The sequence below is a fragment of the Hippoglossus hippoglossus genome, chromosome 21, assembly GCF_009819705.1.
Source record: "Hippoglossus hippoglossus isolate fHipHip1 chromosome 21, fHipHip1.pri, whole genome shotgun sequence".
In the NCBI taxonomy this organism is placed as follows: Eukaryota; Metazoa; Chordata; class Actinopteri; order Pleuronectiformes; family Pleuronectidae; genus Hippoglossus; species Hippoglossus hippoglossus.
In genome coordinates this window covers 3,606,152-3,626,767 of record NC_047171.1, presented here as the reverse complement: position 1 = coordinate 3,626,767, position 20,616 = coordinate 3,606,152, and the positions used below count along the sequence as shown (strand labels likewise).

The 20,616-nt window shown below is 43.8% G+C and overlaps 3 protein-coding genes across 3 annotated transcripts; 1 reads left to right on the top strand and 2 right to left on the bottom strand.

Moving 5' to 3' along the window:
* Positions 1 to 1,663: 1,663 nt before the first annotated feature.
* Positions 1,664 to 19,675, bottom strand: cnot9 (CCR4-NOT transcription complex subunit 9). The gene is made up of 9 exons (XM_034573575.1): positions 19,665 to 19,675; positions 4,724 to 5,016; positions 4,251 to 4,436; positions 4,040 to 4,155; positions 3,342 to 3,451; positions 3,146 to 3,255; positions 2,636 to 2,734; positions 2,420 to 2,511; positions 1,664 to 1,982 (listed from the first exon to the last, which is right to left on the bottom strand). The coding sequence occupies exons 2-9, from the start codon at positions 4,739 to 4,741 to the stop codon at positions 1,814 to 1,816; spliced, it is 900 nt and encodes a 299-aa protein (XP_034429466.1). The 5' UTR covers positions 4,742 to 5,016; positions 19,665 to 19,675; the 3' UTR covers positions 1,664 to 1,813.
* On the top strand, positions 5,130 to 15,672 carry usp37 (ubiquitin specific peptidase 37). Its single transcript, XM_034573572.1, has 24 exons — positions 5,130 to 5,368; positions 6,299 to 6,527; positions 7,033 to 7,183; positions 7,555 to 7,643; positions 7,732 to 7,847; positions 8,145 to 8,222; positions 8,352 to 8,440; positions 8,604 to 8,697; positions 8,791 to 8,946; positions 9,243 to 9,374; positions 9,529 to 9,652; positions 9,899 to 10,146; positions 10,267 to 10,384; positions 10,518 to 10,597; positions 10,753 to 10,917; positions 11,034 to 11,087; positions 11,177 to 11,324; positions 11,410 to 11,629; positions 11,920 to 12,086; positions 12,491 to 12,551; positions 12,863 to 12,978; positions 13,185 to 13,254; positions 13,479 to 13,617; positions 13,945 to 15,672. The coding sequence occupies exons 2-24, from the start codon at positions 6,354 to 6,356 to the stop codon at positions 14,030 to 14,032; spliced, it is 2,877 nt and encodes a 958-aa protein (XP_034429463.1). The 5' UTR covers positions 5,130 to 5,368; positions 6,299 to 6,353; the 3' UTR covers positions 14,033 to 15,672.
* Positions 14,745 to 18,582, bottom strand: ybey (ybeY metalloendoribonuclease). Its single transcript, XM_034573577.1, has 4 exons — positions 17,985 to 18,582; positions 17,178 to 17,309; positions 16,661 to 16,729; positions 14,745 to 16,008 (listed from the first exon to the last, which is right to left on the bottom strand). Exons 1-4 carry the CDS (start codon positions 18,192 to 18,194, stop codon positions 15,913 to 15,915), a joined length of 507 nt encoding a protein of 168 aa, XP_034429468.1. The 5' UTR covers positions 18,195 to 18,582; the 3' UTR covers positions 14,745 to 15,912.
* Positions 19,676 to 20,616: the final 941 nt, after the last annotated feature.

Here is a 20,616-nt window from a genome sequence, read left to right as displayed (position 1 = left end):
CAACGATTATAGTTGGGTTTGAATGTGACTAAACCGACATATGGACTTTCCACATTGTCGATCCGCTCCAACTAATGTACTCCTCCATTTGCAAGGCTCTCTGAACCAGACCCATTATGACTGCAGCTCTTGCCTCATAAACAGACAACAAAAAAAAATCACAATGTTATAAGAACAACGTCCCAGGGGCATCAGATTTGCTCTCAAATGGAAGGCTGGAGCGGAGGTGTTTCCATGATGCACGATGTCCATCGCAGTCGTTGTGAGGATAATGGAACCGATGGGGGGGAACAATCTGTTAATGCACCGCTAAAAGGAAAACGAGAGCTCGTGAGTGAAGTCAGTGGGGCTGTTAGCCGAAGCACTCAGAGAGCACAGGTGAGTGAATCGCTCATCTGACTGAGTGAGGCCAACTTTAATAGGACTTCCCAATATTTTTCCCTTTGCTTGAAAAGCATCACTGATCAAAATGTTTGTCCGAGTTGCCTTTTGTACCAAATATACTGCAGAGCTGAAAATGACATATTATAGTGTTCAGTGCTTTTTTAACTCTTTTGCTTTTCGACTGTTGGTCAGACAAAACAAGTTCTCACAGAAATTGTGATGGGATTTTCCTTTTCTGCAAAAAATCGAACTGATGGTGGAATCGAACCCGGCCTGGATGGGGAGTTAAAACCTTCTCCTCGTGCACTTGTGAGGTTTTACAATCCAAACCCATCACATCATGTCAGGTCTGAATTGCCCATAGCTGTGACTGCTTTGTGTTTGTGTCGGCCATGAAACAGGCTGTTGACCTGATCAGGGCGTACCCCATCTCCCCACTGCGAAAAGCAACAATGGATAACATTTCCTGTCACTGGTCCCACAAGCGAAAAACCGTTCGTCGTTATGGCATTCTGAGCATTTCCTCTCATCACATGTCAATATTAGGTGACAAGTATTAATAGAGTGGAAAACTGTTTATTTATGAAACATTTTGATCAAGACCAGCTTCTGAGATTTCTTATTGCGCCACCAAATACAGTCACAGTAAAAACAAAGTACAGTGAAACACAGTCACTGTTAGCAAACTGCTGGATGTTACATCGGTCCACAGAGGCTCTGGTGGCAAAAAAAAAAAGAAACAAGTCCTATGGAAGATTAAAAAGTCTTTGCTGGTCACAATGAAGTGAAAGGATCAAAGTTGAACGTGATATCTTCTGGTTGACATCACCAACAATCCTGCTTCTCACCAATGTCATCATACAAGTACAGAACTGAATGTTGACAGATATTCCAATCTACCGCAGCAATAGATGTTTTACAGGCTGCATCTTTTTGTACATTGGGACATTTTTCTCATTCCACATTTTGAGTTATATATAATTCCCAGTGAAGTTAACTGTTTAAGAACTGTTATTGTTATGAATGTTTTGTAAAGCTGTAACATATCAAACGCAGATATATCTTAGAACTTTTAAATCAACCAATGTCGGAGGGCTCTTGCCAAAACTTGTCACATTTATGTCAAACAAAACAAATATCAGCCAATATCATTATTGATATCAGCTTTGAAAATCTATCTATGGATCTCTCTATCTGCCAGGCTCTCAATAAGAAGCCTTTCAGTTGGGATAGAAGCCTCAAGCGGAGGTGATGACACAAATTTGTTGATTGCAATCCATCCAAAAGCAAAACATCTTCCTCCTTTATTAAGTCCCTTTCGTTTGCAGACAGTGTTATCGCACCACATTTGGCCGAGCGCAAAATCTACACTGTGAGACTTTTGTGCACAGTCCTTCTGTGTCTGCCGTCAGCACACACTTTGTCCTTGTCACTGTGGAGCCAGCGGGATGCCTCTGGCATCAGTGACTTGACCTTCCTGCAGGTTCTTGACCAGTTGTGCGAGCCAGCGCTTGGTGGTGGTGTCGTCCTTCAGCACCTGAGCAAAGGTGCTGTCTTTCAGCTGGTCGGGCAAACACTGACGCAGGGCTTCTCTGGCTCTGGAGACGGGAACACAACATGTCAAAAACCAATGGGCTTTTCTGTCATCGTCTTATTAGGAAACAGAACAACTTATTGTGTTGGAGGCTAACACATGAACACTCATAATTTGAAGCACAAACACTCTAGCTTTTATTATATGCATTATTGATACTGTTTACTTTAAGGGATAGTAGCTATAATGGATCTTGGATATATTATCACTCATATTCAACATTTAACTAACAGTCACCACTAGATATGAGGCCTGACTCATAGCTCCTCCTAGTGGCAACTGCTAATGTTGTTAAATTCACATTCTCTGTCTAGTTCAAAGCTTCCAGGGTTGTGAGGGACTAAAGCCCAAAATATTGCACATATCACCTCTCTGTCGAGAACCAAAAGTTAAAACAGGTGACCACATAAAGTCGACTGTATCTGTTGAACACTGCGCTACCTGAGATTATCTGAGAGGCGAAGGTAGCAGCGAACAACGTGCTTCAGCAGACGTGCTGATGGTTCTTTCGAGAGCTGCAACACCATTTTGCCCTGTGAAGACAAAGATGGAGATGACACAATGTCATTTGTTATTGAAGCAAAGTGTTCCCCTACGAAAAGTCACTACAAAAAGGTAAATTCAATTGAGTTCTGAGGTTTCTGAAGGGACACTTACCAGGATCATAGCCACATGGGAAAAACGTTCATAAGTCTGACATATGTAGGCCAGCCCTGTGTCATCCAAGAGGATCTTCTGAAGTATGAAAGTTGCAACCTGCAAAACACAAGGTGAAAGATGGTGAGCTGTCAGGCACTGATAGAAACACAGTTTTCCATTTTCTCTAACTTAAGAGTTAAACATTTGTTAAACTGAAACTATATAAGTGCACAGAATCCAATAAAAAGCAGCAAAGGAGGGGGAATGAGAGGTAGTAGAGCTCTTTTATAAAGGAGGGAACAGATTAATTTGTTAAAGTGTCAGCAAAGCATTTGCTCGTTGTACGAACTGTTGGGTTTCTTTATAATATTGTTTAGTCTATCTAACTATGTTAAGTGCCTTGAGATAATGCATGTCATGATTTGGTGCTATACAAATAAAACTAATTTGAATTGAATCATTTGAGGAAGAGACAACTGTTTGTCTGTTATACAAGTGTCTGAAAAGCAGCTGTAATACTTAAAATACCGTCTTGGATAGTTCACTGCCTGATTCCATAATACGGAGACACAGCGGGATGATTTCAGTGGTGAGGAGGAAGTTAATCACTTCTTGTTCATCCGTTTTGACCAAAGCACCTGCAATAGATACAGAGACATCTTGTTGAAAATCATGTAAACACAAAATAAAATAAAGCAAATTGTTGAAGCAGCAGGAGCGTTACCGATAACGCCGAGGCTGGTGAGTCGCAGGTACTCAAATGGCCGTGTTTTGCTCACAGTGTGCAGGAAGGGGTAAAGGAAAAGAGGAATGTGAGCAGCGAGGAACGCCGACCTGGTGAGGAACACAGAATCAAAAGCACTTCAATCAATCTTAACTCAGACAACAATATAGAATGTAAACTGCAATGTAACCTTTCCTTTTACATGTGGCATTGTTGACACCCAGAGAAATTAAGACAGTATCAGGTCTCTAAATATTAAAAAATCAACTTCATGAGAAGCCCAGATTGAAGCCCGAGCTTTTGGTTGAAGCCACCTCCAGATTAAAGGGAGTGGTTGGAAGGTAATAAAGAAAGAGAAGTATTTTCCAGGCAAAAGTTGTAATCCTTCCAACAGTTAAATTTAAGTTGATCCATTTATTCATTTACATAGAGGAAACATGTAAATGAATGAAACTAAAACATCATAAAGCATCACTTCACTTACAGATATGAACATGTGAAGTTTTCATGATAAAAAGAATACTAATTCCAAAATGATTTTCAAGGTCTGCTCCAAAAAACTAAATAATTACAGACATTTCAGCAAGTTTAAAGGGGGTATCCTGTTGATGTGGAGGAAGAAAATCCTTCTGTCCTGTACATGAGGTGATAGAAGTCACATCTTTCAATTTCCCCCCTTGTGCAAGACTCCTCATTACCGTGTTTCCGGGTGCGAGGCGACACACTGCAGAAGTGCCAGGGCATTGCACACTCGGTTCGACTGGTGAGCCGTCAGTGTGGGTGGATTTATAGATGGATAGATGTTCACGATCTCCTGATAAAAAACAAAATCAGACGAGCGGACGATCAGACACACAAACCCGTAACCAGCGGACACCGCAGACGTATCACATGGGACGTGGGTCACACCTGCAGCAGGGCAGCAATGGTGCCACAGGAGTGCCAGAGCATGGGCGCCAGGTCCGGCACGGATTCCCGTTTCTTGCTCAGCTCCAGCAACGCGTTCTCCCTGGTCTCCGGACTGGACAGCTCATTGATCCACTGGTAGATCTTCTCCCGGTCCACCTGGGCCAGAGCTGTCACATTAGTCACAGCCTGTGAAACAAAGGGGGGGGGGGGGGGTGTCAATGCATTCGTCGTTACCAGCCAATTAACTCTTAATCATAGGTGTGGGGTGAGGGGGTGGGGGGGAATCCGTGCAGAACTTAATCAGAGACCTTATTGCAGAGTGGAAACACGATACAGAATCACACAGGGACACGTGGTGCGGATGAGTAAGGTGGTTTTCAACAGTTTTAAAAAAAACAACTTAAAAAAGACAAACAAAAGGGGAACGTGCATGTTTTGATCATCGCTCCCGCTACAGTCTGTATAACACTCACCGCTCCGGTCGCCAGCATCGTCTGAAGCTCTCAGTTGCTCCGATGTGTGCAGAGAAATACAAGATAACACACCAGCTGCAGCGCGGCAGCCAAATTAAACGCGGGTACAATTAAACAAAAAAAAGTTGTCGCGATATAAACGCACGGCACGGGACAGCTAACCCAAGCTAACCCAAGCTAGCTGCTACGCGTCTCGACGAACGGGAGTGCGGGCGGCGCGTCAAAACCACAAGCGGCACATCCTCGTTTAGCTGCGGGAGTAAAACGTGAACATCCCCGGTCGCGCGGGCCAGCTCCAATCCAACGATATCAGGTGAATAACAAAACGCGCTAACGACTTTTTTCTGTTGAGCAATGGTGGTGCTGGTGCTGGTGGTGGCAGCCGCGATACAAACCCCGGTGGAGGAGGGTGTCGCGAGACTTGGGAGCGGACGTACTCTCGGTTTGCACTTCCGTGGTAAATTTTCACATTCCCGCCATCATCGCGCAGCGCTGCGCGGCGTCGTGTGCGGGTCCACTGTCAACAACACACGCACTGGGGGGGAAGCAGGTGAGTGCCGGCAAAACACACGCTCTGCTCCCGGAGGACCCGCGAAGCCCCCGCCGCGATTTAACCGCGTCAGGAAGAGCACCCGTCACCGACAGGTAAAGATATCCGGCGAGAAATCCCCACCGCGACACCGGTTCATCACCAAATTACATGCAGGAGAATTAGCCAGTTTAAGCTAGCTCCCGCTAGCCTGCTAGCCGACTTGCTAATGTCGGCCTCCTCCATCCATTCAGCGCCTGTCGAGCAGGGGGACGACATCACCTGCATCCCGGAGTGTCACCCATCAACACAACTCGGCTGCCCTTTGCACATGTGTGTGACTCTGCCGCTTTAGCACGAACAAAGTCGTCGGTAGATGGAAGCGATAGACGCAGGTTGTTGTGTGTTGTGCCCGCTCGCTGGTCTCTGCTGCCGCGGTGCAGATGAGCCCATTCGGGGGCTAATTTGACGGCTAATGCAACCACAGGCTACACCGGTTGTGAGTGGCACCGTTAGCCCGCTTACAAGCGCAGTGTGTCCCCCCCCCCACTCCGTGCATTTCACATTTACGGTTCTTCTTGTGTGTTTGTTGTGCACCGTAAGCGGTCGTTTGTCTGCTTTTGCTTTGACTTGAGTGTGTTGTGATGTGCACCCACTAGCTTCGGTCAGCATGTGCTACACGTTTATATATATCTATATCTATATAGATATAGATATATATAATTGTGGTATCAGTTCAGGAACTAGTAAGTAAACTGTGAAATGTTCCGTACCACCCCTGCTCACGTCAGTGTTCACAAAGCTTACATGTTACTCGATTGTGTGTGAATCGAGTAACAAGCTGGCTGATAACTTGTGATCCCGTGTGTTTATCACTTAGCTCGTTAGCGCACGTTATGCCAACTGTCTGTGCAGCAGTGACAGGTCATGACAGAGAGTTGTGTTAATAGACTAGAAGTTGTGTAGTAGTTTGTTGTGTAACAGACACTCTTACTTTCTTAAAGCACACGAGTTACTGGGCACTGAATTAGACTTTTCTTGTTCAGGATTTAGTGGATCCCGAGTCCCAGCCTCCAAAGTGCACCGACTGGATATCAAGCCATGGCAACCATAGTGCCCAAACTCTGCAGCAGCGGTGCTGTGAAGATCCGCTTTTCCAGCATGGACCTGGGCACCACCAGGTGGAAAGAAGGATCCTTCGAGATACTGGAAAAGGACAACAAAGTCAACCTCTGCCTTAGGTTCAACTGTGGCGGCGCTTCCAAAACCTTCCAGGTATTGTTCGGTTTGTTAGTTTCGTCTGTACTTGTTCAATAGTCGTGGATTGTTGATGTGTGTTGTTAAATGGGTGGGGGGGGTGGGGGGGCAGACACAGCAGTGGTTGGCTTCTACAACGAGCAGTAAGATACCACTTAATTCTCTGCCTGTTGCTTTGCCCTTAATTACTTTGTCAATTTCAATGGTTTCATAGACATTTGCAATAGCAATATTGTGACATGTGGAGAAATGTTTGCTAACCTCTTTGTAAGGAACACTGTTGTAGTGATGCTCCACTCATCACGAGCTGGTTGTGCATGAACCAGAAGGTCTGTGGTTCAATCCCCAAATCCTCCCGTCAGTGTGTTAAGCTGCAGATGTCCAGGGATGTGCCTGTTTGGAAACATTAAACTAAAATTATTTGTTAAGTGAACTGTCAAGTATTTATAGTTTAAAACCAAGCAAAGTAAACTCATCATAGAGGGAAATTTGTCGAGCTCACGCTGTTTTGTTTTCCTCTCAGCTGAACCAGAACGTGAAGAACATCAACCAGAATCTGAGTCGAATCATGTTGACTTTGAAGGACAACAGCGTCATCGTGCTGGACAAGATGCCTCCGACTTTGGTTCAGAAGACTAAAGAATACCTGGAAAAGCTGAAGCAGGGAAAACCAAGTAATTGCACCACTTCTTATTTTATACAATTTCATAGATTTATTCATGGTTCACAGTAAAAGTCTGATGTATATGTGTCTACGGATGATTGTGCAAAGTATGAAACATTATTTTCATGATTGAAAACTATACTTAAGTTAATATTGAACTGGAATATTGATGCATTTCGGACACGCATGTCTTTATTTAAACAGATGACATCTCTTCAGCCACATATTTGGATGTACTCTTGCTGCAGCTACAGTCTGTGCTAGTTAAAAGCAAAATATTATGGCGTTTTGCCAGGAGGAGATTGATTGAATCCTAGACTGAAATGTTCAGAGAAAAATGTTGTTCTTTTGCCCTGATAGTTTTTTTTGTTAACATTGTAGTTTTAAAGTCATCCCACGGAAGTGCAAACTTCAGTGTGCTTGGGAACCGCTCTGTGAAAAATGATACCAATCCATCAGGAGAGAGACAGGTAAGCAACAACACCAAACTACTTTTCCCCTTAAACATTCAGATAAGCTTAGTTTAACTTAGATATTCAAATTTCTAATATGTTCCAGACAACACCGAGGCGGCAGAGTGCAGAAAGCCGAGATGAGACGACACCACGGAAGCCTCTTGGCAGTCCAAGCAGAGCAACCTCCACTCCCACTCGTACTGGACTCTCTGAGAACAGGTATGATGGTGCCCTCACTACACAGGATGTAAACCTGGTAATAACGCTTCGCATGCCTTTATATGAAGGTAATGGGTTTATCTTAAATTCTATTTGATTTAGTATCCGATAATAATTAACATGATGAGGTAGAAACAGACATATTTAGTTAAAATGTTCTTTCTTTGTTTTGCTTAATGTTTGTTGTTTTATAAGATATCTGTGGCATTACACGTGACACCACATAAAGTCAGACCACAATAGAATTTGAGAAATTTAGAAAAGTTCACAGAAATTGTGTTCACTCTTGTCTCTTAGGAGCGAGAAGAGAAAGAGACTCCTTAATTCTGAAAGTGACCTGACCGAGGACTACCCCAAGGAAAATGACTCTTCAAGGTAAAAAATAAAACACCTCACGGCCCAAACTGAACTTTAGTGTCTTTACCTGACTTCTACCACAAGTTCATTTCAAATCCTCGGTTTTCACAGTCAAATAACATCAAAAACATTTCTACATTTCCTCAGCAACAACAAAGCCAATTCAGACCCATCCAGGAAGTTTCTACTGAGCTGCAAAGAGAAGCTGAAGCAGGGAGAGGAGAACAGGAACTCAGGTAAACTTCTTTGTCCACAGCTCAGTGGCGGTATAATTTGTGTTTCTTGTTGTTGAATTTATTAACATCAGGAGATTTACAGCACTTTTCTAACAACCCTGTTGAAATTTGAGGCCTGAAACGGTCTTTTTCTCATCATCAAACCTTTTCTCATTCTGCTCAGCTCCACTGGGTTCAACTCCCCTTCAGCCATCATCATTCTATGGCAGCCGATCTGTGACGAAAGACTACGGCCAGAGCCACTCGTTTCTGGACAGGTAGATTCCCTTAGTGTTCAGCTAAAATAAAGAAGTCAGCAAGTGACATCTATGTCGGGCATTGACACTTTCTCTTTTTGAAAATCTTCTCAGGCCGTCCAGTACAGCACAGACAACCACAGCCAAGAGAAGCCTTATTCTGCCCAACCACTCCACACCCTTCAAGAAAGTACGTCCCTCTCTGGACTATGGCGGCTGGAACAAGCAGAGGCCCTCCACTCTGGCACAGCCTCAGCCCCCACTGCAAGGGTAAGAACCCTCCAGATGGGCTCCATTATATGTGAAGAGAGAATAGATTGAAAACACAGAATACCGTGAAACAAGAAATTGTTTTTATACCATCGCTAAGAAGCTGATTCAGCTTAAAGACGACACAAAATCTTCTGTTCGTAATTTATTGGATTTACCTTTACACAGTTGGATAATGATGACATAATGAATACCAGGTGTATGTTGTCTAAGTAAGAAGAAAATGGAGTGTGGAATGTGCTTGTACTCTTTTTAAGATGCTATTTAATTAACATTTTATAATGTGTATGTTGCAGATTTTCCAACCTGGGCAACACCTGTTACATGAACGCCATCCTGCAGTCTCTCTTCAGCCTCCCCTCCTTCTCCAATGACATGCTGAGGCAGAGCATCCCGTGGAAAAAGGTGCCCATCAATGCATTACTCAGGTACAACAATGAGCTCCTTCGCCATCTATAGATAGTTGCAAATTGCGTGTTTAGCAATAAAATGTAAAGGTTGTGTGAATTACCATTGATCCATTTCTTCCATAACCAAGTTTTGAAAGATTTCACTGAATTCTGCTTGTTACTCTCCCTGCAGGCGATTCGCTCACCTCATGGTAAAGAAGGACGTCGGCTGTCCAGAGACAAAAAAAGACCTTTTGAGGAAAGTGAAAAGTGCCATCTCCTCCACGGCTGAGCGGTTCTCTGGGAACATGCAGAATGTAAGATCTCCCTCTAGAGGCAGGAGTTCAGAACTGTTGTACTTACAATGGAAGTCATAACACATTTTTAAGGAGACAAAAAACTTTATTTGTGAAGTTCTCTCTGCTTTTTGAGTGATGGCATATGTCAGAAAATGATGTTTAAAATGAATGTAAATATGACTATTATAAAGCTAAATAATCAATATGTAGCTTTTATTTATTTGTTGGTCTAATTAAGTCCCTCTGTGTCACAATGTTCATCAGGATGCTCACGAGTTCCTGAGCCAGTGTTTGGACCAGTTGAAGGACGATGTTGAGAAGATGAACAAGAGCTGGACAAATGACACTTCAGCCTCCTCATCGTCCTCCGGGGTGTGTGAGAGTGGCCTGGAGGCAACGTCATCGTCGGCCAAGACGGAGCCTGGTGAAGAGGTGGAGACCTCTCGCATCTATACCTGTCCTGTGGCAGTTAACATGGAATTCGAGGTGCAGCACACCATCACCTGCAAAGGGTGAGGCCCGTCTCCTGCTGGATCATCACACTTTTACCTTTTTGTAATTAATTGGTCAAAATCGTCACAGGCTTTGGAGGAAAATAAACGGTATGTGATAGCTTCTCTGTTGTTTTGCAGCTGTGGTGAGGTGTTGAACAAGCGAGAGCAGTTCAATGACTTGTCCATTGACCTGCCGCGAAGGAAGAAAACCCTCCCGCTCCGCTCAATCCAGGATTCTCTGGATCTCTTCTTTAGGGTGAGTCTTTTGTTTGTGCCGGTTGAAGTTCTGACCAGTTTCTTTCACACATTTGTTTTTTTATCCACTTATCTAATAACTGCATATGTTATGTTTGAACATTATGTGATAGAAAATGTTTTTTCTTTTGCAGATGGAGGAGATTGAGTACTCGTGTGAAAAGTGCAATGGGAAAACGGCAACAGTTACACATAAATTCAGCAAACTGCCCAGGTATACATGCACATTGACATGCTGTCACACAAATTCAACACACATAAGAGTTAAACAGAGCCCGAATTCTGGTAGCTTCTAAGCCACAAATAAAATTAAAGCTTGCATTTGTTGTATCACTGATGAATTGGTCTGATGAATCTTTCTCCCCACAGAGTGCTCATCCTCCACCTTAAACGTTACAGCTTTAACGCTCAGCTGTCACTGAACAGTAAGCTGGGTCAGCAGGTGGTGATTCCCAGATGCCTGACCCTGCTGTCCCACTGCTCCGAATCCACACGACCCCCCGTTTCTCTCGGGTGGAGTCCGCAAGCCTCCATGTAAGAACTTTTCACATTTCACAGTCTGGGTAATTACATTCTGCTCAGTTGGCTGAGAGATGACGGTTAATAATCAAGCTTCTGGAGTTTTCTAATGGCTTGTTTTTTCCTCAAAGGTCCAGAACACTCAAAATGTCACAGTCGGTAAACTCTTCCACGGGGCCACTCCGGTAAGTCTCTGCAACACTTTCAAATAATAATGACAAACAGGAACAATACATAATAAAATGAATCACTTATCTTGTGTCTGTGTCTGTAGACGGATTGGTGGGAAAGTGGCCAACTCCAGCTGCACCTCTATCATCGTGGACTCTGACTGTGAAGAGGAGCCGACTCGAAGGGTGAGCGCAAGTCGCAAGCGGCGCCTCAGCAGCTGTTTGCCTGATGACGACGACCGACCGGAAGAGGTGAGCATTTGCTGACCTTGAAGTTTCAGATTCACCCTCCCCGTTTCCTCTGTTGCTCTCGTGACGCAGTTTGATGTGTTTTCAGCGTGCGGCGACATTAGATTCCGCAGACTTCAGTGGCATAAATGACGACGAAATGCTGGCGGCAGTGCTGGAGATGAGTCGTCAAGAAGCCGGCCTCTCTGCACCCCATCCTATGGATGAAGAGCCGACCAGCAGCCCAGACACAGGGTTTGGCGACACAGATGTCCATGACCTGGCTTATCATACAGATCTGCTGGAGACAGAGAGCAAACAGCCTGCAGGTAGTCCATCATCTTGAGGTTAAGATGGTAAATGAAAGGTATTTGTTCAGGGAACAGCCAGGTTGTGCTGGGTCTTAAAGCTTTTGAGAGTATGAAAGAAAAGTACTAATTTGTTCTGCATCCATCAGTTGGCTTCCTAGTACACCAAAAAATGGTTTAGTTGAAATATGAATATATTTCAAGCCAGGTAACTTTATTAAGAGTATATGGGTGCAGTGTGGAGAAAGCTCTGCTAGTATTGTCGTCGTGGTAGTGGTGTAGAGGTTAACTGGCTTGTTGAATGTGTGTAGATGTGCTGGATTCCTTGGATTTGACCACGGACGAGAACAAGGAGAACCAGACTCCAGAGGGTGTGCAGCAGCAGGGCGAGCTGGACTGGGTTCAGCAGTACAGTCTGGATCAGGAGAGGGAGGAACAGGAGCTGCAGCAGGCGCTGGCCCAGAGCCTTCAGGAACATGTGAGTTCAAAGTAAAATGTGACATTTGCTGAATTCTCATCGAGCGATCGAACCTATTATGTTCGTAACTGGGATGATTGGCAAACAAAAACTTTAATAATTTAAACTTTCATTTAATATTTGTATTTAGTAATGTTGATCATCCACTGTAAGTTGGTGTTATTGTGTCGTAATCTTTTCTTAATTATCTTCTAAATATAATAGATCTCATTGAAGTTATGTACTTGGCAAGTGGCCATAAAACTCTAGGAGACTTGATCTGAGTGAACATTAAAGCCTCAATTCAATCACAGCTACATTATCTCAAGGCACTTAATATACTCAAGTTGATTATAGAGGAGCTCATTGTTGTGTGTAAGCACGTGAAGTGACGTAATGCCCTGTCCCCACCTCTCCTCATGCAGGAGGCTCAGGAGATGAGAGAGGATGACGATCTGAAGAGAGCCACCGAGCTCAGCTTGCAAGGTACGGACCAAACTTGTTTGCTTTTGAGCAGCTGGCTGTTGAAAATCCTGAGCCCCTGACACTTACTCAAAGGCAAACACGTGCTTGTTGGTCACTGAGCATCTTTGGCAGACCTTTGGTATTTGTAATGGAGGAGGCAGCCAGTGTGAAAGAAATCTCACTCTGACTGTTAACACCAATACAGAATTTAACTACTACACTTCCAGTTGCAGTTTTTATCACGTCACGTTCTATGTTCTCTATAAAAAATAGTTTGATCAGACTTATGAATACTGTTCACGTCTGAATCAATATCCCTCCTGACCCAACAGAGTTTAACAACTCCCTGCCCGAGCTGCTGTGCTCAGATGAGGATTCTGGTAACGAGGACGTGCTGGACATGGAGTACACTGAAGCAGAGGCTGAAACCCTGAAGAGGAACGCTGAGGTACTTCACATCCTGCTGCGGAACAATCCGCCTTCTGATTTAAACAAGTGGAATATGGATCTGTATCATGAATAAAATGCCTGGTCCGCTTTGACTCAATTTCCACAATGAGTTGAGAATCTGTTACTAAATACTAAAACTTACTAAAGTAAAAAGTACGTCCTGTATAAAATAAGTAACCTGCGTATAAACCATGTCCTCTACAGAGCGGAGACTTGGCGAACTCCTTTAGACTCATCAGTGTTGTCAGTCACATTGGGAGCAGCTCCTCCTCGGGTGAGTGTGTGAATTTGTTTGTGCTTCCATCCGAATGTAGATGAATTATGTCAACATCTATTTAAACAGCTGCACTGGAGTCATTTTACAGCAACTTGTCATCAGACTTGAATGTCTAATGGCTACAGATTTTTATGACAGAAGACTGCACAACACGATTCAACTGAATTGCAAGCTACTTCCAAAGTGGGAGAATTAAAAAAAAAAGTAAAATCTCCCCCCAGGCCACTACATCAGCGATGTGTACGACATGAAGAAGCAGTCTTGGTTGACTTACAACGACCTTGACGTGTCACGCACACAGGAAGCTGCCGTCCAGCGAGACCGAGACCGCAGTGGATACATCTTCTTCTACATGCACAAGTGAGTTGGCAGAACAACCACATGGGTCACACAACTTTTACCTTATATTAGTAGAGGTGTAACGGTTCGGCACGTACCTCGGTTTTGAGGTCACGGTACGGTAGAAACAAGGAACAGAAAACAAACAGATTTTTTTTTTATTTATTGAGCCTTTTTATGCCTTCACGCCGGCAATAGCCAGTGGCCGGAGGCATAATATTTTCGGACAACAATATCTCAAGATATACTGCTTCTTTACATTTTGTAGTGTGTGTGTGCGTTCTTAGCTGAGGACACTGCATTAACTGCTCCTAAGACGCCCTTTCACACGTTGCCTTGTGTTTCCAGGGATGTGTTTGAACAGCTGTCAGAGATGGAGCGATCTGGAGCCAGCAGCACTTCAGAGGCAGGAAGAAACATCCTGCAGCCCCTCTGAACACTTTGGACAAGCACCCCCCCCCCACACACACACACACACACACATCCACCACTGAACTGTGCTAGATAGATGGAGCCCTCCTCTGAACAACCTTTAGTACTACTGATTGCCGTCCTTTTTTGGTCATCTTCAGGCACTTCTACAAATCACTAAATGCCAGGCTCGGTTAGCACCTGTAAATGCCAACACACGTGCTAACCTGTCAAGACTCTCACCAGAAATGCAGTTCAAATGTTGAGTGGATCAAAAGTTTGCCTCTGTATTTTTTTGGGGCTGAAGTTTTTCTTTGCTATTTTATCAACTAACTGTTTTGTAAAGTTTCTTTCAGTTTCTTGATATACTTCTTTCAACTTTAAAGCCGTTCATTCAAACTTTGACTTCAAATCAACTATCAAACACCAGATGCTACTGGTGCTTCACGGATTTTGTTTTGGCAGGCCCTCTATTTCCTATATAAACTAAATAAAGATATATTCTATGTTGGACTATAAGCTATTATAGAGTTAAAGGGTTGTTGTATTTAGCGGGAACATTTGGTGCAATATTTATGTTGTGGCACAAATTGGCCAATTCAAATCAGCTTTCTGTCAGAGTGTGTGGATGTTTTCTGTTTCTTTCTGTGCTTGACTTAAAAGCTAAGTTTTGTGTGTGGCTGTCTCCATATTTTACAGACTCGAGATGAAATCATTGAGCTCAGTAACATGGCCTGTTTTTACTGAGCTTTTCTCAGTAAAACCACCTTCATTCTTTTTGGGGTTTCTGACCTTGTGCCTCCCAAGAAAACTTTTATAAATATGTATACAAGCTTTACTTTGAAAGTTGCACAACCTTGTTGCTTTGAACATGTTTGTCAAAAACGCGATGTGTAAGTCAGATTTTTCTCTATAAAAAAAACACCAGATTTTTCTATTTATTGTTGCCTAGGGTTGATGTATCTTCAGTAACCTGTCGAGTTACTCCATGACAGTAGAAGACATTGATAGCAGCTCACCGGGGAAGCTAGCCATAGCATCCTGTCTCTTATGCCATCATCTTGAAGGCCAGTATTCAGTACTTCACACCTTAAACCTCTGCTAACCTTTCTGAGCTACTTCCTATCAGATGTGCTTGACTAGAGAATGGAGCAAATGGGAGTAGTTTGTTATTCCTGTATTGGACACTGGTTGTACAGCTACTTTTTGTTACCGCTGTAAAAAACACTGTGGCTAATGTGCAACATTAAAACGTGGTGTCTGCAGGACATACTCAGACCAAACTTAATTGTTTTCTCAACCTCATAAAAAGCATAAGAAACTCTACATAATATAACAAAACGTGAGTAATAAATCTTTATGGAACAAATATATTGTATGAATAGTTAGATTTGTAAGCATTTTATCCAGCATTATGAGCCGAAGCTGATCCATGGACACACCTGGATACGAGAGCCAAGAAAAGTTATTCAGAAATGGGTTTTTTTTATGTCCACTTTGAATTTGCATTTGAGAAATGTGCTGCCTTCCTCAACATCCTGTCCCAGACGCAGTGTAAAGAGGGTCAAATGTATTTGTGAAGTAAGAATGAACAGCTTTTTCTACCCTTCATACACAACTGACTCTTCCTAAAGCAGATTTTAATAAAATATTACAGTGAAAGTGCACAGACTTTTAATTTAATGTGTAAAACTCTATAACAATACATGGATCCAGTGTTTGTGGACGTCCACAGAACCAGTAGCTGCATGTTTCAGTCCTTCCAGAAACGGTAGCAACACATTTATGTTGTAAACAGATTGTCAGGACAGTAAATAAAACAGATCTGGTTACATGACCGTGTACAAGCAATATCAAGCACCATAGTACACAGAGTTGAGTGTTAAACTGTGAAGGCAGCCACTGTCATCTATCTTGATCACATGTCTTCATCAGTGGCTGCAGCTGACGTCCTGTGAGTCTGTTGTACTCGGTGAGAATGTAGCTTTCCCTCTGCAGCATCTGCAAACACATTAAAATGCATGACTCCTGTTTGCAGTGATGAGGGGCAAACTCATCTTTACTATCTGAGCAGAGTCACTCAAACAAACCTGATCAAATTCCATTTAAAAAATTGATAGAAGATAAGCTTTATTTTGTCAGTTAAAAGGACCAGTTCAACCAAATGGTATCACTAAATTTTTATAAATTACCTCTGCAAAGCAAGTTATGTTTTCAGTCCTGTTCATTTGGTTTGTTGGGAAGCAATATGACACAAAAACTACAGATTTCCAACAAACTTGGAGAAGGAATGTGGTCAAATCTTGGTTCAGATCAGAGTCAGGTCAAGGACTTTTCTCCCCACTGTCTTTAACTACGGAGATAAGACGTTTTCATCGTTTTCTCAGGGAACCATTCATGGATATTGGTGAAAAACCATCAGGTGCATTGAGGAGACTATGAGTGTTTGTGTAATTTGGTGCAGCTTGGGGACTGCTGGGCCTTGGTGGAGGTATGTGATCTACTGAGTCCCCATGCCACTATGGGAATTTGAAAGATTGAACAGCAAAAATCTCTTTCCCTAAACTTGTCAACTGTGAATAATCTACAGATGTTAAAAACCCATTGGAACTATTTCCTGAAAATGAACCACATTGAGTTTCCCCATACGAACCTCAGTCCATTCTTCCTCAGTCTCGTGCCTGTAGCCCAACAGGTGACAGATCCCATGTGCAGTGACAACCTGAAGCAAACAAGCAAAAGAGACAATCAACCAACACCAACTAATCCCATTACTAAAGTCAAAGGTGAGGTAAGATAAGACAAGATAAGCTTGATCCCATGCTGGGGTAATTCACTCGTTACAGCAGCACTTAGTCAGACAGGAGAACATGTGAAAGCATAAAATAGAAATACAGAGAATTTGTACATTATATACACCTTTCACTACAGACAGAAGTATTATTTGTAGAGATATCGAGATGGAGCTCCGTGGTCGGGATGGAACTGGACAGTGCAGCGGCAGCATTTTTATTCTTACTCACACTTTTCCCCTTGCGCTGCTGTCTCACTTTTAAATTCCCTCCTTATCCTGTACAGACTCTAATTGCCGTTTCATCTACTGTCTGTACTCTCGTCAACAACCTGTCTTAGAGTTGACAGATGTCTGTCCAGCCTTCAGCTATACTCACAGTGAGAGCATCGTGAAGATCCAGAGACTCCTCCTGACACTGCTTCATCACAAACTCCACCCCCAGGAAAATGTCCCCGAGGTTCAGCTCATCTCTATGAAGAGGACACGGCAGTTTACCAGGTCGTAGGTCCTAAAAACACACATGTTAGTGAATGAACTGAGTCACTGACATAACTGTTGTGGACGTTTTCTGGAAGCTGGTGAAAAGGAGAACTCAGGCAGCAGCTGACGTCTCATGCAGAAGAGTTTAATGCAGACTTGCTGCATCAAGGAGACCAGAAGGTGGAACAACATACAAACACTAACAGAGCAACATAAGCAATTGTCACCCTCCCCAGTCTGAAGATGTCTCCCACAGCCTCCCAGTATATCTCCCTCTACTTGCGTCACCCATTCCAACAGCACCTCCATGAAAGGCTAGAATTGCTGTCACTCTTTGTTACATGTAGGTGTTCGCATCCTTTTGGATAGATAAGCCTAAATGTGCTTTACTAAATCACATTGTGTCCTCACGTCTTGCTCCTGGTAGATTTTAGAAAGGAGTTGAAGTTGGTGCCTCTGAATTATGAAACTCCCGAAGCTTAGACACTAACATGTACTGTTGGTTGGTCCTTTATATTCAACCTGACCTTGGGTCCAGCTTAGAGAGAGAAGCGAGTACCTGTGGAACTAGACAGGCACCATTCTCCTGTACAGATATAATGTGTAATATACAATATACACATAATATACAGTGTCATACACAGTGATGTGTGAAGGATGGTCAGACATCCCCCCCACAGAAAACAAATGCAGCCACGTTCACCTCGTAGAATGGGAACGAGAGGACATCCGTGGGGACATTTTTCTTCCTGTAGGTGTGATTGATTTGCTGAATCTTGTGATTGTCCACGCACACGATGCCCACGTCGAACTTGTGGACGCCCAGGATGTGTCTCAGCGTGTCCACGTCCCTGCGGAGCCGGGCGCGGCGGAGGGACACCACCTTTTGGAGGTTCCGAAGAACTACTCCCATCTTTTTTCTTTTTTTTTTAAAAACACCGTGCGGCTACTAAGAAACGCAGGGACATGAGGACACGTGGAAACCAAGCAGCCCCCCGGTGACAGCCGGTGTGAATGAGTCGTGTGTTGTTGTTGTTGTTGTTGTTGTTGTTAGCTCGGCGTTAGCATCCGAGCAGGCGGAATTCAAGGTGACACGTCGCGGCAGCCTCCACATGTAGTTCCCCGAAAGCGACTGTGTGCGCCCGGTCGGGTTTGTTTGGACGTGACCGTGTAGTTGCGAGGAGTTACGCATTTCCTGTCATTTAAAAAAAAAACAAAGTGGCTGCTGGGTTTGTTTTAAAAAGCTCCACGATGACACCGAACGGACGCGACGTGAGAGACACCGGCAACTCGCACAGGCACTTCCGGTGGCCACAGCAGCTGCCACTGACTTGTAAATTCAGCTGCCACTGACTTGTAAAGGCAGCTGCCACTGACTTGTAAAGGCAGCTGCCACTGACTTGTAAAGGCAGCTGCCACTTGAAGTTGTGACTTATTCCCTGAGATGTTTATCAGCGTGTTACTGTTTCTGAGCACAAACAATAACTGATCTGTATTTCTGCACTGTTATTGTGAAACATGCTCGTTTATACATCTGATTTATTTGTCATATTTGTACCGATTCTGCTTAAATGCTGTTAATGCTTTGCCTGTGTTTTGTGTCATTGAACTGAAATGGTTGAGTTATGGTGTCATCCCTTCACATCTGATTTATTCTTTTCTACTTTCTGTGCTCGTATGTACTGTGTTTTAATACGGCCGAATAAATATTGTATCTACTAAATATCCAGATATAAAATGTTTTAAGGCGTTAAGTTAAACTTTAATAAGATGTATTAAGCATTGTATGGGTCCATGCCATGTTGCCTATGAGATCCCATCATAAGGAAAACAATTGGGCCAAATTCAACTTATGATAGTGAATAAAACCGTAAATGGTAAAGTAAAGTAAAATTTTGTGAGTCTCTCTTTGCTGTCTTATAACACAAAAACACAGAATACATGTATTAGAGAACATAAACATAAATGGAGAGTGTGTCTGGTCCCACTTTGTTCCTCTGGTATTTCAGAATCAGAATCAGAAGTATTTATTGCCAAGTAGGTTTACACCTACCTGGAATTTGCCTTGGTATATAGGTGCATACAAGGAACATAAAACATAAAACACAATAAGTACTACACACATGAAAAAAACAAATATAAAATAAAAAGATATAAAAGATATATAAAAAAAATTAAGTAAAAAGTAAAATGCAAAATGCAAAACAGGAGTGCAATGAGAATGTGCAATGTGCAATGTAATGTGTGTTAATGTAACACAGACTTGAGGCGTGGGGGCGGGATAAGAGTCCAAGTCAGGTGGGGGTCCCGGGCCTTGTTGATAAGGCCAACTGCAGCCGGGAAGAAGCTGGTCTTGTGGCGTGAGGTTTTGGTCCTGATGGACCGCAGCCTCCTGCCGGAGGGAAGTACCTCGAAGAGTTTGTGACCCGGGTGGGAAGGATCGGCCACAATCTTACCTGCACGCCTCAGGGTCCTAGAGGCAAACAGGTTCTGTAGAGATGGCAGATTGCAGCCAATCACCTTCTCAGCAGAACGGATGATACGCTGCAGTCTGCCTTTGTCATTGGCAGTGGCAGCAGCGTACCAGATGGTGATGGAGGAGGTGAGGATGGACTCGATGATGCAGGTGTAGAAGTGCACCATCATTGTCTTTGGCAGGTTGAACTTCTTCAGCTGGAAGTACATCCTCTGTTGAGCTCTTTTGGTGAGGGAGCTGATGTTCAGCTCCCACTTGAGGTCCTGGGAGATGATGGTGCCCAGGAAGCGGAAGGACTCCGCAGTGTCGACTGGGGAGTCTCTCAGGGTGATGGGGGTGGGTGGGGCTGGGTTCCTTCTAAAGTCTACAACCATCTCCACTGTTTTCAGAGCATTGAGCTCCAGGTTGTTCTGACCACACCAGGTCACCAGATGGTCAATCTCCCACCTGTAGGCGGACTCGTCCCCACCAGAGATGAGCCCAATGAGGTTGGTGTCGTCCGCGAACTTAAGGAGTTTGACGGACTGGTGACTGGAGGTGCAGCTGTTGGTATACAGGGAGAAGAGTAGAGGGGAAAGAACACAGCCTTGAGGGGAACCGGTGCTTATGGTCCTGGAATCAGAGACATGCTTCCCCAGCCTCACGTGTTGCCTCCTGTCAGACAGGAAGTCTGTGATCCACCTGCAGGTGGAGTCAGGCACACTCAGCTGGGAGAGCTTGTCCTGTAGCAGAGCCGGAATGATGGTGTTGAAGGCAGAGCTGAAGTCCACAAACAGGATCCTGGCGTAGGTTCCTGAGGAGTCCAGGTGCTGGAGGATGAAATGAAGGGCCATGTTTACTGCATCGTCTACAGACCTGT

Coding starts and splice junctions, on each gene's coding strand:
- cnot9 (XM_034573575.1), bottom strand. Junction 4,156..4,250: donor CCATTGCTGCCCTGCTGCAG/GTGTGACCCACG, acceptor GTTTTTTATCAG/GAGATCGTGAACATCTATCC. Junction 3,452..4,039: donor GCCTCGCACCCGGAAACACG/GTAATGAGGAGT, acceptor GTTCCTCACCAG/GTCGGCGTTCCTCGCTGCTC.
- usp37 (XM_034573572.1), top strand. CDS start 6,354: ATGGCAACCATAGTGCCCAAACTCTGCAGCAGCGGTGCTGTGAAGATC. Junction 7,644..7,731: donor ATCCATCAGGAGAGAGACAG/GTAAGCAACAAC, acceptor AATATGTTCCAG/ACAACACCGAGGCGGCAGAG. Junction 8,698..8,790: donor AGCCACTCGTTTCTGGACAG/GTAGATTCCCTT, acceptor AAATCTTCTCAG/GCCGTCCAGTACAGCACAGA.
- ybey (XM_034573577.1), bottom strand. CDS start 18,194: ATGGGAGTAGTTCTTCGGAACCTCCAAAAGGTGGTGTCCCTCCGCCGC. Junction 17,310..17,984: donor TCTCGTTCCCATTCTACGAG/GTGAACGTGGCT, acceptor GTGTGTTTTTAG/GACCTACGACCTGGTAAACT. Junction 16,009..16,660: donor CTGAGGAAGAATGGACTGAG/GTTCGTATGGGG, acceptor ATGTGTTTGCAG/ATGCTGCAGAGGGAAAGCTA.